The 15,000-nt window shown below is 36.3% G+C and overlaps 1 protein-coding gene across 5 annotated transcripts in view; it reads left to right on the top strand.

Annotated features, from left to right (window-relative positions):
- Positions 1 to 3,562: 3,562 nt before the first annotated feature.
- The window catches only part of astn2 (astrotactin 2), a 579,161-nt gene continuing 567,723 nt past the window's right edge, over positions 3,563 to 15,000 (top strand). For all 5 annotated transcript variants that reach the window (XR_015489895.1, NM_001442877.1, XM_087251058.1 and 2 more), the window contains 1 exon segment: positions 3,563 to 3,954. Coding sequence is in view for 4 of the 5 variants with exons in the window: in NM_001442877.1 (NP_001429806.1) it covers positions 3,657 to 3,954 (298 nt within the window). In the remaining variant the exon portion in view is untranslated.

Genomic DNA, 15,000 nt, shown 5'->3' with positions numbered 1-15,000 from the left:
TCCAAATTCAATAAATAATGGAAATGTTTTTTTGTTTTTTTTATGCATACGCAGGTTGCCAGATTGATGACATGAACATAAGTGACACAAGCGTGCTTGATTAAGCATTTTTGCATTGAGAAGTGCCCTTTTTTAATGCTTTTCTAATGTTTTCAAGCCAATTCCAGACGACAACAAATCTCATACTTCCCCTGGGCGAGTGTGTGAAAGTGTCTTTTAGTTATTAGTCTGGAATAGTTGGTGGTTCATTCAACTGTGGCGACCCCAGATTAAAAAAAGAGACTAAGCCGAAAAGAAAATGAATGAATAATAAGAATAATAGGGGCGACATGGTAGCTTAGGTGTTACCACTGTTGCCTCACAGCAAGAAGGTTGCTGGTTCGAGTCTCAGCTGGGTCAGCTGGTATTTCTGTGTGGAGTTTGCATGTTCTCCTCATGTTGGTGTAGGTTTCCTCCAGGTGCTCCGGTTTCCCCCACAGTCCAAACACATGTGCTATAGGGGAATTGATGAACTAAATTGGCTGTAGTGTATGAGTGTGAGTGTGTGTGGGCGTTTCCCAGTACTGGGTTGCGGCTGGAAGGTCATCTGCTGCGTTAAAAAAACATATGCCGGAATTGTTGGCAGTTCATTCTGCTGTGGAAACCTCTGCAATAGAGACTAAGCCAAAGGAAAATGAATGAATGAATTTTCTTCAAACCTGTCCTTAATTTCAGTGTTAGTTTCTTTCATATTCAGTCAAATGATTGAGAACAAACTTCTCTTTAAAGCTTTTATTATGTTTGTGTTTTGTTTATTTACTGTCAAGTGTTTTCTGCTCACCAAGGCTGCGGAAAAACAGACATATTGTGAAATGTCATCATTTAAAGAGGCTCTTTTATAAGCGAACGCATGCATAAATGTAATCAACTCCTGTGAATCAAAGCAGAATATGCAGCGGTATTGCTTCAGTCTCCAGCGTCCTTCAGAAATCATATTCATGTGCTGATTATGATCAAGAAACATTTCTGATGATGATCATTAGTGTTGAAGACAGTTCTGTTTGCTGGCGGTGTGTTAAAGCTGCATGAGGCGCATGCATGCACACACACACACACACATGCACGGCTGGAGGACAGCGGTGGGCTCATCAGGAGGTGCCTTCACAGGGGTGTGTGCATGTGTCAGTCGGTTTGTATGTGTGTGTGTGTGTGTGTGTGTGTGTGACATGCAGAAGCTCCAGGAGTCACGCTCAGCTTTGCTCACCGCTGTGAAGTTTATCTGCAGGAGTTCAGCTGACATGGTATTTTGGATCGTATTGTTTGATGTGGTTCAAAAAGACGATTGTTAAAACTGTGAGAGAGCGAGTGAGGGAGTAACTAACTAACTAAACCAGTAAATGAGTAAGGGAATGAGTAAATGAATAAATGAATCAGTAAATGAGTAAATAAATAAGAATGTAAACAAATACATGAATGAGTTAATAAGTAAATGAGTTAGTAAAGAAGAAGTAAATGTGTAAATTAATAATACATGCAGTAAAACAGTAAGTTAATGAATAAGTCAATTATAAAATATGTAAATTAGTAAATGAATATGTAAGTAAAATCGTAAATTATTAATTATGTAAATGAGTAAATGAATAAGTAAAGAAATAAATTAGTAACTGAGTAAATGAATAAGCAAACGAGTAAATAAATAAGTAAATGAATAATAAATGTGTAAATTAATAATACATACAGTAAAACAGTAAGTTGATGAATAAGTGAATTATAACATATGTAAATGAGTAAATGAATATGTAAGTAAAATCGTAAAATATTAATTATGTAAATGAGTAAATGAATAAGTAAAGAAGTAAATTAGTAACTGAGTAAATGAATAAGTAAACGAGTAAATAAATAAGTAAATGAATAAGTAAATGTGTAACTTATTAATACATGAGTAAAATAGTGAGTTAATTAATAAGTAAATTATTAGATATGCAAACGGGTAAATTAACATGTAAGTAAAATAGTATATTATTAATTATGTAAATGAGTAAATGAATAAGTAAATGAGTAAATAAGTAAACTGATAGATGAGTAAATAAAAAGTAAATGAATAAGTAGAAGGGTAAATAAATAGGTAAATGAGTAAATAAATAACTAAACGAGGAAATGAATAAGTAAGTAAATGAACAAGTAAATGAGTAAATAAAAAAGTAAATGAGTGAATGAATAAATAAATGTGTAAATTATTAATACATGAGTAAAACAGTAATTTGATGAATAAGTAATTATTAAATATGTAAATGAATAAATTAACATGTGAGTACATTGGTAAATTAAATATGTAAATGAGTAAATTAATAATTAAATGAGTAAATATTAAGTAATTAGGTAAATGAGTAACGTAATAGGTGAGTAAATGAATAATTAAATTATTAAATAATAAGTAATTAGGTAAACGAGTAACGTAATAGGTGAGTAAATGAGTAAATAAATGAGTAAATAATAAGTAAATAAGAAAGTAAATGAATAAGTAAATTAATAAATGTGTAAATTAATAATACATGAGTAAAATAGTAAGTTAATTAATAAATTAATTATTAAATATGTAAATGAGTAAATTAATATGTAAGTAAATTAGTAAATGAAAAAGTAAATGAGTAAATAATTAATTACGTAAATTAAAAATGAGTAAATGAATAAGTAAAAGAGTAAATTAAAAAGTAAATGAGTAAATAAATGATTAAATTAATAAGTGAATTATTAAATTAATAAGTAAATGAGTAAATGAATAAGTAATTATAAGTAAATAAGTAAGCAAATAAAAAAAATAATAATGATACATAAATAACAATAAAAATGTTACTTTAGACAAATGTTCAGGCTCCAAAACATATTCTGGTCTATAACACAATTATCTTAAATAATTAATAATAATGGCATGTTTTAAAATAATAAATTAAGTAATTAAAGAATAAAAAATATTATAAAACAGAAACTACAATAAAGGGTTTAGAGATATTTGTAATAAATAACAGAGCAAAATAATAATAAAAAATATTATTAATAATAATAATAATAATAATAATAATAATAATAATAATAATAATAATAATAATAATAATTGTGGTAGTAATCATCAACATCATAAAAATTTTGCAGTGTTTTGTTTAGTTTACTTGCTATGTGTTGCTTGAATTAGTTGCATTGTATGATTGTATGCATTGCATAGTTTTTAAATATATCGTTTTCATTATTTTAATTTTAAATGCACGTATATATATATATATATATATATATATATATATATATATATATATATATATATATATATATATATATATATACACTTTTTTATTTTTATTTTTTACAAAACTCTCTTTTTACTCTCTCTCTCTCTCTCTCTCTTTATTTATTCATATATATATATATATATATATATATATATATATATATATATATATATATATATATATATATAAATAAATGCATATTGTTTTGATTGTAAGTGCACGTTTTGTTAAGTGTGATGCTCTTGTATGCCACATTGACCGTGTACAGTAAGTGCAGGACGCGTCTCCGCCTCAGTGCTGCCGCCTGCCGGTGTCTCCGTTCGCCGGTAAAACGCTATAAACCCTCAGCAGCGTCCGCGCGCCGCTCAATCCACGCGCAGCGGCACCGCGAGCGGAATGACACCGAGATCCGCGCGTCTCCTTCTCCCGCTGCTGCTCGGGCTCTGCGTGAGCGCAGGGAACCCGGACGAGCACCGGGACCGGGACAAAGAGAGCCCGTGCGAGCTGAAGACCGTGACCGTGTCCACTCTGCCGGTGCTCCGCGAGAATGAGTTCAGCTTTACCGGCGCGGGCTCCGGGAGTCTCTCCGGTGGCGGGGAATCAAGACTCCTGCTGTTCGTCAGGACGGATCTACCGGGACGCATCGCCGTTCTGGATGATCTGGACAACACCGCGCTGCCATACTTCACCCTAGGTGAGACCCGACTGTCCGTTACAGGAAGGATGACAGATGAGCGCGTGTGTGAATGTGTGTGTGCGTGCAGAGTGTGGAGGTTAAGGTGCTTCAGTGCTTGGTTGTGTGTGGCTCCTGTGCTCTTTGTGGTTTGATTGGGAGATCTGACTTGCCCTCTTTGCTGTGGATGTAAACAATCCTTCATGCACAGTGCTGCATTACTTCTGCGTTACGACTTGGAGAGGTGAAAGAGATGCAGTCCTTCCAGTGTTTCCTTTCTGAACTGAAGCACCACTAGTATTTCACTACTGTGTGTTTGGCTGGAGTCAGAGAAAACACACACACACACACACACACACACACACACACACACACACACACACAATTCTGAAAAGTAAATGTTGGTTTATAAGATTCAGAATTGTCTTGGGTTTGAAGTAGAAACGTGTTGTTTGTGTGTGTGTGTGTGTGTGTGTGTGTGTGTGTGTGTGTGTGTGTGTGTGTGTGTGTGTGTGTGTGTTCAGAGCGTGGACATTAAAGGGTCACGAAACACCAAAACACATGTGTTGAGCTGTTGACAGTGGTATATGTGTCCCACACTGCTAAAAACACTATTAGGACACCTATATTTCACTGAAAAGTGTAAATTGGTTGTTTTTGCGTTATTTCAAGCAAATTCGTACTTCCTGTTTGAAACAAATATTTGAAGCTGCGTCATGGTCATGAGATAATAGCGTGTATTCCAGCGTGCAGACTGGACGTCTTTGCCAGAGTGAGCCTTATTACGTCTTACAGTGTGTTGCATTAATGCATGAGTAAGGCTTGGTTCAAACCAATCAGCGCGCTCTATTGTGCAACTTCATTAATATTCATTACTGTGTTTACACGACAGAGACGCCACGTTGTGTTGGCAAAACAAGCGTGAAGTGTTGCTTTTATAGTTTGCTGCCGTTAAGTTTTGTTTTCATTTTCTCTCTGTGAGAGCGCAGCTGGAGTCACGTGTGGATTAACAGTGTACGCGACGCTCGACAACAATAACTTACGTGTCTAAGGAGGATTATTGTTTAGCTGAGAGCTGTTCTCATCTGCAAACGCTGAGATCCGGATTCGCTTGTAGTCTCCTCTTCATAAAGACGCGGCTCTAGTTGCTGGTGATTGTTCTGTCTCTACAGATTTGGTGAGTGAGCGACCAGTGCTCTTTGTTTATTCAGTTTGTTCGTATAGAACTAAGTTAACTATTGCACCGTAACATGTTAGGACCACAACCAAACTTTAACCTCGTGTAGGGTTTTCACCGCATTTTGTGACCGGAATAACACACGCGGCTTTCTGACGCTACCTGCCGTGTGCATCTAAGTTTCCGGGAAATGCTGAGTTTTTTTTTTTCTCTCATTCGCCGTGCGGTATCAAACATTGCATGAAAAATACACGCTTACAGCAGATCCTCGAATCAAATATCTCGTTTGTCACGAGGGGCATGAATGAATTCCCTGAATGAAAGAGCCAAACTGCAGTTAAAGTCCACCATTTAATAATTTGCCAAATAATTCCACATAATTAATTAAACACCATCACTTTCTCCTGTGTGTGTGTGTGAGTATTTTGACTGAAACTCGCGCGTGCCCAAATAGACACTCCCACACCCTCCCGCTTTAGTTCCTCAGACACTCCCCCCTAAACAGAGCTGGACACGCCCACTTTTCTGACTTTTTCCAAAGTAGAGGTGTGAAAACACCCTGCTGAAACGAGGGGGCTTCATGGCTCTTTAAGGTTGTTTGCGGCTCCTGAATCCTCCTGTTCTCTGTGTGTTCTGACTGAAACTGTATTGAAGTGACTTTCCCTCTTTCCTAGGAATGTAAACAATCCTTCATGCATATTTCTGCAGTACTTCAGTTTGACGTTGGGGTCAAGTTGGTTTTATATTCACACATTCCTTCATTATTGAACGGGGACAATTTGTGACACGCTACTTTGAATATCAGGTCTGAAAATGCATGCATGAGTGACTTCAACTCAACATGAGCACTGTTTAATTGACTGTGAACCATGTTGTGTTTTGATAGTCATTGGCTGCCGTTGTCTGTAAGTTATTAGCTGTGTTAACTTTATTAGTGTTCACATTACTAGGAAAATATTAGGAAACCGCTTGCCTTAAAATAATGAAGGAAGCTGAACTAAAACGTTTAAGTCAAGACAAAAACCAAGACCTACTCACTCACTCACTCACTACCAGGGCCGTTTATATGGAAGTTGATCTTTCGCTGCTCCATGTTGGAGTTTCATAACATCTAATCACTTCAGTTTGACGTCGAGGTGAAGATGGTTTTACTGTTATTCACACATTCCTTCATATTTGAACAGGGGCAGTTTGTGATGCTCTACTTTAAATACAGTATCAGGTCTGAAACCACATGCAAGTGTGACTTCAAAGCAGAATTAGCACTATTTAAAGTATTTAATTGTGACCAATGTTGTATTTTGATAGTCGTTTGCTCCTAATATGATCTCCCTATTCAGTAATTGCAATGAATACATTTCTGAAATGATTTTATTAAGGAGAAAGTCTGAATGAGCGATTATAAACCAACTTTACCTCACTCTGTTTGACATCTAATGCCGAGTTCAGACTGCATGACTTTGAAAGTAGTCGTGTCACAGATGTGTTCACACTGCTTGACTATCTAGGTTTGCGTTTCGTCGCTGCTTTGTTTACACTGCAAGGTGGATCAGCGACAGGGGCTTTCACATTGCATGGCTTTACTACAGGAAGAATCGCCGACAAGTTCGTCCAAACTACGTCTCACAGCCAAAAACACGTCGTATATCTTTTGTTATTAACTACATAATGAGAAAGAAGCCTTTAATGGGGTAGAACATGTACTTGTTTGCTCACCTGGGTTTAAAGGGAATTAGCCATTTCTCCTCAACGTTGATAATAAACTAATTTCTTTCTGTGTGAAACGTCAAACAGACACGGTTGCTCCTGAGTCCTGTCAAACCTCCACTAGTTTTCCCTCCATTTCCTGGATCCAAATAAACCGAAAAAGAGCGCTTTTACCTTCTCCCCAGCCTCCCGCTGGCCTGCAGCAGGTATACACACACGCTCACGCAAGTGAATGCCGCTCTCTCATTGGCTGTAGGCGATCGCTGATGTTATTTTCAGTCAGAACTCAATTCACACGGCATGATTTGAATCGCTGACAGCTCCAGATATTCAGCACGCCAAATATCTCACAGGCATCGGCGACTCATCAGCGATTCTCTCAGATCACGTCTTTGATAGTTCATACTGTGTGATTGTCACTCACGTGCACGAGCAGCGATTTGCCTGTGATTTCAGGCATTTGTCGGTCGGCGATTTCTCCAAAACCTGTCCGCGAGCCAAAATCGGGGCTAAAATCACACAGTCTGAACTCGGCATTAGAGAGAGATCAGGTGGAGGAGATGCACAGATGCAGTCTTCCCAATGTACTGTTTCCTTTCTGAACTGAAGCACCACTAATATTTCACTGCCGTGTGTTTTGCTGGAGTCAGAGAAACCACACACACACACACACACACACACACACACACACACACACACACACACACACACACACACACACACACACACACACACACACACACACACACACACACACACACACACACACACACACACTTCTGGAAAGTAGATGTTGGCTTATAAGATTCAGAGTTGTCTTGGGTTTAGTTTTTCAGTGGTTGTTTGCGGCTCCTGAATCCTCCTGTTCTCTATGTGTTCTGACTGAAGCTGTATTGAAGTGACTTTCCCTCTTTCCTGTGATGTAAACAATCCTTCATGCATTTTGCTGCAGTACTTCAGTTTGGCGTTGGGGTAAAGTTGGCTTCATATTTGCTCATGCATAGGCATGGGACGGTTTTTAAGGTATACTGTGGTTTGGAAAAGTCAAGGTTTTAAAACCACCAACATTTTCTCCACTGTTCCTACGCTATATGCATGTTTTTTAATGTGTTGTTTCTCCAGTTTTAAATTGTGAAGATATCTGCGTTTCTGAAACGAGTTAAGACGGTAGAGGTCAATGATTCATTTTAATTATGTAGCCCGACATGTTTACTGCTCCAAAATATTTAAAAAGTTTCTCAAAATAAGTTGCGCTCAAAGGGGATTCAAAGGGGGTTCAAACGGGTTTTGCATTTTACCCAGACATTTAAAAAGAGTAAATTTTAGAGCAGTAATCACCACACCCTAAAACCGTGAAATTGATATTTTTACCCAAGGTTATCACACCATCTGAATCTTATACCGGCCCATGCCTACGCATGCATTCATTTTTGAACGGGGACAATCTTTCATGCATATTGCTGAATTACTTCAGTTTGAGATCGGGGGCCTGTTTCAGAAAGCAGGTTAAGTGAAAACTCAGAGTATTTTAACCCTGAAATGAGAGAAACTCTGGGTTTTCCGTTTCAAAATGGCAGGTTTGTCAAACCCAAGAAAGCAGGGTAAGTCAAACCTGTTTCTGAAAGAAAGGTAACTTTAACTCAGAGTCAGTTACTGTGGTAACTTACTCTGTGAACCTAACCTGGTCAGGAGCAGGTTTTATTCTCTAAACTCAGAGTTTCTGTCGGTCTCCTCCCCTTTTTTTAAAGACAAAGTGGTATTTCTCACCTTAGTCTTACGTCTCCACACACCTATTTTAGAGCTCATTTTGGGATATACGCATAAAAATGATTGATGGAAACGTCATGATGCACATAACTTTAAAAACATATACACAAAAAAAAAAAAACATGCATAACTGAGTAGGATAAACTTTTATTCGATAGAAAATATGCACATAAACTACGATGGAAACACTTTTACTGAACAAATTACAGTATGTACATTTAAAAAAAGGTCATGATATGATGATGAAAATGTGTGTGAATGGACAAACCAGCAGGCTGAGCACACTGTAGCACATCCTAAATGTTGTTTTAGTCATTCTAAAATGCCTTAACTGTTTCAGTATTAGTGTATATTATTAATTACCTCCGAGCGTCTGGAGCGTGTCAAGAGTCTCCGCGTCTCATGGCTTCGAACGACCCCATGTGTTCATTGTGTTAGTATTGTCTTCTGTTCTGAGGCGCAAGTACATTTATTAAATAAAGAAATAATTGGCGCAGCTTCTTATACCGCAGTAAATTCTGTTTTACTGTTGATATTTGGTGCCCAGTTAATCAGGAAGTGACGATTTTGTTCTCTTTGACTCGTTGGATGGAAACGCTGCTTTATTCAAATCTTTTATACAATATTCCAGTTTTGCACATAAATTTGTGTAATATATTTGGATGGAAACATATATATTGCCTACATTGTAGTCACACACAGAACAGTACGACAATGGCTTGTCCTTTTTTAATAAACACTTAGCTTAAATTCACTGAGCTTCGATATGTACAGTAACTAGATTAATTGGATTATTATTCTTTCTAAAAATTATTTTTAGCACTGCTTACATTCTAAATGTTAAATCAACCTTTATCATTCGATCAGTAAAAAAGACAGACACGCAAGTGCACTGTTAAATCTATTAAAACTGATAAACGTGCATAAAAGTTTAGAAAAAAAATTATAAACATCCACCTTACATTACTTACTTTATTATACTTAAATATTTTAATATTTTAAATGTAAAATTACGCATTAACTTCAAGAGCTGTTTTCCCAGGCTAACTGTCTCTGTTTCACTGATGGTTGCTTCTTTTTAAATATATACGCTCATATTTGCTATAACTTTGCATGAGCACATCAAGTTCAGCTGGAGACAGAAATTTACATTTACATTTACATTTAGTCATTTAGCAGACGCTTTTATCCAAAGCGACTTACAAATGAGGACAAGGAAGCAATTTACACAACTAAGAGCAACAATGAATAAGTACTAAAGGCAAGTTTCAGGTCTGTAAAGTCTAAGAAGGGAAGTGTTAGTAGTTTTTTTTTTTTTTTTTTTTTTTTTTTTTGTACAATTAGTGTGATATTCAAAGAGGCAATTGCAGCTTAGGAAGTGAAGTGGAGACTAAATAGTTGAGTTTTTAGTCGTTTCTTGAAAATAGCGAGTGACTCTGCTGTTCTGATGCAGTTAGGGAGTTCATTCCACCAACTGGGCAGATTGAGCGTGAGCGTTCGCGAAAGTGATTTTTTCCCTCTTTGGGATGGAACCACGAGGCGACGTTCATTCACAGAACGCAAGTTTCTGGAGGGCACATAGATCTGCAGAAGTGAGTGCAGATAAGAAGGTGCTAGGCCAGAAGTCACTTTGTAGGCAAACATCAGAGTTTTGAATTTGATGCGAGCAGCAACTGGCAGCCAGTGCAAACGGACTAGCAGCGGAGTGACATGTGCTCGTTTAGGTTCATTGAAGACAACTCGTGCTGCTGCATTCTGGAGCAGTTGAAGAGGCTTGATAGAGTTAGCTGGAAGCCCAGCTAGTAGAGAGTTGCAGTAATCCAGTTTGGAGAGAACAAGAGCTTGAACAAGGAGTTGAGCTGCATGTTCAGATAAGAAGGGTCGGATCTTTCTGATGTTATAGAGTGCAAATCTGCACGATCGAGCAGTTCTAGAAATGTGGTCAGAGAAGTTTAGTTGGTCATCAATCGTTACTCCAAGGCTTTTCACCATTTTGGATGCAGTAATGGTTGCCCCATCCATCTGGATTGAAAAGTTATGGTGTAGAGTCGGGTTGGCAGAAACTACAAGCATTTCCGTTTTTGCGAGGTTCAGCTGAAGATAATGATCTTTCATCCAGTGTGAAATATCCAACAGGCAGGCTGAGATACGAGCTGGAACCGAGGGATCATCAGGATGAAAAGAGAGGTATAGCTGGGTGTCATCAGCATAGCAGTGGTAGGAGAATCCATGTCTCTGGATGACTGGTCCTAGAGATGATGTGTAGATGGAGAAGAGAAGTGGCCCAAGAACAGAGCCTTGAGGTACCCCAGTGTTTAGATGCTGTAGGTTGGACACCTCTCCCCTCCAAGACACCCTGAATGACCCTGAATGACCTAGAAAAATGCTGATCTCTTTTTTTTTTTTTAAAGATGTTGCCATGGTCACTCTTAATATCTGCTCTCCGTTGATAATGCCTTTTTATAGTCGCAATGTGCGCTTAACTCTGAGTTGGTCGACTTACAGTTAATTGACCCAACTCAGATCTGCTGTTTTGAAACCGAAAACTCTGATTAATTGATCTCTCGGTAAATCAACTCAGAGTTCAAGTTTAAATTCCGAGTTGGTTGAACCTCCTTTCTGAAACAGGCCCCAGGTGTATGAGATGCACAGATGCGGTCTTCCCAATGTACTGTTTTCTGAAGCACCACTAATATTTCACTGCTGTGTGTTTTTGCTGGAGAAGCTACAGATTTGATGATATGGCTTGATACAGTCACATTTCTGGAAAGAAGATGTTGGCTTTTAAGATTCAGCATTGTCTTGGGTTTGAAGAACTTATTACAAATACACTTCAGTGGGAATGTATTATAGACAAAGACTTTATATCGTCCATCCTTTACACAACTAGGGTGAGGGAAAAGGGAAAAACTCACTTCATTTTGACTCGTTATTTTCTAAAACAGCAATATGTTGTGCTTGTCTAAAACTATGCGTCTTGATTTAGGATTTTTTAGCTATTTGGACTTGAAACAAGACAAATAAATCTAAGTAAGAACAGTATTTGGCAGTGTTGGCTTCCATATTTGACCCCACATAATTAAAAAATAAATAAAAAAATACTGTGTTATTTTAACCCAATAGTACAGGGGTGTCAAACTCAATTCCTGGAGGGCCACAGCTCTGCACAGTTTAGTTCCAACCCTATTTAAACACACCTGATCAAACTAATTGAGTCCTTCAGGCTTGTTTGAAACCTACAGGTGAGTGTGTTGGAGCAGGGTTGGAACTAAACTGTGCAGGGCTTCGGCCCTCCAGGAATTGAGTTTGACACCCCTGCAATAGTAGGTCAAATATGGACAAACCCAACCATTAGGTTAAAAGTGTAACTGAAACATAATTAAAAAAAGTCAACCCAATGAGCGTCATGGTGGCACAGTGGGTAGCACAATCGCCTCACTGCACGAAGGTCGCTGGTTCGAGCCTCGACTGGGTCAGTGGGCATTTCTGTGTGGAGTGTGCATGTTCTCCTCGTGGTGGTGTGGGTTTTCTCTGGGTGCTCCGGTTTCCCCCACAGTCCAAATGCACACACTATAGCGGAATTACTAGTGTATTTATGCGAATGAGTGTGTATGGGTGTTTCCCAGTGATGGGTTGCAGCTGGAAGGGCTGCCTAAAACATATGCTGGATAAGTTGGCGGTTCATTTCACTGTGGCGACCTCTGATTAATAAAGGCACTAAGCTGAAAAGAAAATGAATGAATGAAATTAACCCAGTGTTGATCTTGTCCATGTTTGACCCAGTGAATGTTTCGCATCGCTTTCATCACTCGGTGTTTGAGTGTCTAATGATTAAGCTTTACCTGAAGATCATTAAGAAAATAATGCACCATAACAAACAAGAGATCATTAAACATGCCTGCGCTTGTAAATGTACAGTAAATGAAAAACTGTAATGGCAACTGCTCTATATTGACCGCTGCGCTGGCCTTTCACCCATATATAGAATTTCAGTTACGCTCAAGCACAATATTGATGTCGACTGGAAGGGCAGAACTGGAAACGATCACTGTACATGTACATTAGAGCTGCACGGTACTGGGAAAATGACATTGCAATGTGTTATTTTACTGTAATAAAATAATCATAGCTGTACATGAGCTCTACACGCAATAAACACAGTGACAAATCTATATTTGCAACCAATCATTCATTTTCATTCAGCTTACTCCCTTTATTCATCAGGGGTCGCCACAGTGGAATGAACCGCCAACTATTCCTTCAAATGTTTTACACAGGGGATACCCTTCCAGCTGCAACCCAGTACTGGGAAACACCCATTCACATTCACATACAGACTCATACACTATGGTCAACTTAGATCATCAACTTCCCTATAGTGGAGGAAACCCACACCAACATGGGGAGAACATGCAAACTCCACACAGAAACACCAACTGACCCAGCCAATCAGGGACCTTCTTGCTGTGTGGCCACAGTGCTGTCCACTGAAGCACCAGTGTGTATTTGTATTGCTATTTATTTATTTATTTATTTGTTTATTTATTTATTTATTTATTTATTTATTTATTTATTTATTTATTTATTTATTTATTTGTTTGTTTGTTTGTTTGTTTGTTTTATTTGTTTGTTTGTTTATTTATTTATTTATTTATTTATTTATTTATTTATTTATTTATTTATTTATTTATTTATTTATTTATTTGTTTGTTTGCTTGTTTGTTTTACCTGTAAATGTTTACAGTGTTGTTAAAGCATTGCTAGTGAATTGCTAATAAATTTCTCAAATGAATTCAAAGAATTGTGAACATTGAAAATAAAATGTAGTTTTAACCTCGAAATACTGAAATATAATTTTGTTGTAAAATAAAGTCAACAAATTGTTAATAAATAAATTAATTAATAATCATAATGATTGAATGGATAAATAAATAAATAAATAAATAAATAAATAAATGAATGAATGAATGAATGCATAAATAAAATAATAATAATAATAAAAATAATAATAAATAAATAAATAAATAAATAAATAAATAAATAAATAAATAAATAAATAAATAAATAAATAAAGAAATAAATAAAGAAATAAATAAATAAATAATAAATTAATGAATACATTTTCAGATAAGTAAACAATTTAATAAATAAATAATTCTTTCCAAATATTTATTAAAGATTTTCTTTTTTTTTCTATGTTGCAATGCATTCTTTCGTTCTAGTTTATTTGTCTTTGTTGGAAACAAAAAGTTAATACATATAATTAAAAAAATAATAATAAATAAAATAATAAATAATAAATTTTTTAGGTAAGTGATTAAGTTAATAGGTAAGTATGTAAATAAGTATGTGGGCATGTAAATAAGTGAATATGCAAATATGCAAATGGGTAAGTAAATACATATGTAAATAAGTAAATATCTAAATAAGTGAATGGGTAAGTGAATGTAAATAGTTAGGTAAATAAGTATGTAAATAAGTAAATGAATGAATAAATAAGAAAATATTTGTAAGTATGTAAACAATTAAATAGGCAAGTAAATAAGTAGATAAATTAACTATATATATATATATATATATATATATATATATATATATATATATATATATATATATATATATATATATATATATATATATATAAATAAATATTATGTATAATGTTTTTATTATATTATAAATGTAATGTAAATGTAAAGTATATTATAATATATATTCTTTTTTCTAAATAAACAATTATTTTTGAATCTATTGCAAAACAAAGGTTAAATAATGTTGCAATGCATTCTTTCTTTATTGTTTGTTTGTTTGCTTTTTTGTTTGTTTGTCAATATGAGGGTCAGTTATTCTCTAATAACAGACATTGTGCAGTGTTTTGGTTCAGTCTGCTGAGCTTTTTCTCCAGAAATCTCTCTGTCAGCCTCTGCAACACAGTATTCAGCCTTTCACAATGAGGTTTGCATTGGTGTCTGATTTTACAGGAGTTTCCTCTGTCCAGCGACCCGTGCTGAGCTCAATCCACAGCGCAGGGTTTTTAATCTGGACGTGGGCCAGCGCTTCAGGGGCCGAGGTGATGAAACACCAATGAAAGACGTCTTAAAATAGAGGTTCAGTTTCATATGTCAGGCTCTGTTTGATAGAAGCGAATCCATACGGCAGTAATGAAGAACTGCGCTCAAACCTAATCAGCAGTTCTTGCTGAAAAATAAGCCGACGCTGGGAAATATTGATCACTGGCAAAAGCGGAGGAGCTCCTTTTGTATTACAACTTCATGTTTGTCTTTCATCAAGATTTATGTATGACAGACGCTATCAATAAAGAAGAGCACGTGTCAGCAAAACGCAAACTTTATCTCCGAGTCCCTGCAGTGTTTTAGTGTGTTTTGGTAAAGTCTGCATGAACCGGAAGCTGAGAC

This window comes from Danio rerio, chromosome 5 (genome assembly GCF_052040795.2).
Source record: "Danio rerio strain M-AB ecotype USA chromosome 5, GRCz13ab, whole genome shotgun sequence".
In the NCBI taxonomy this organism is placed as follows: domain Eukaryota; kingdom Metazoa; phylum Chordata; class Actinopteri; order Cypriniformes; family Danionidae; genus Danio; species Danio rerio.
Note: the sequence above shows the minus strand (reverse complement) of the source record. Positions and strands in the feature narration are given on the sequence as shown.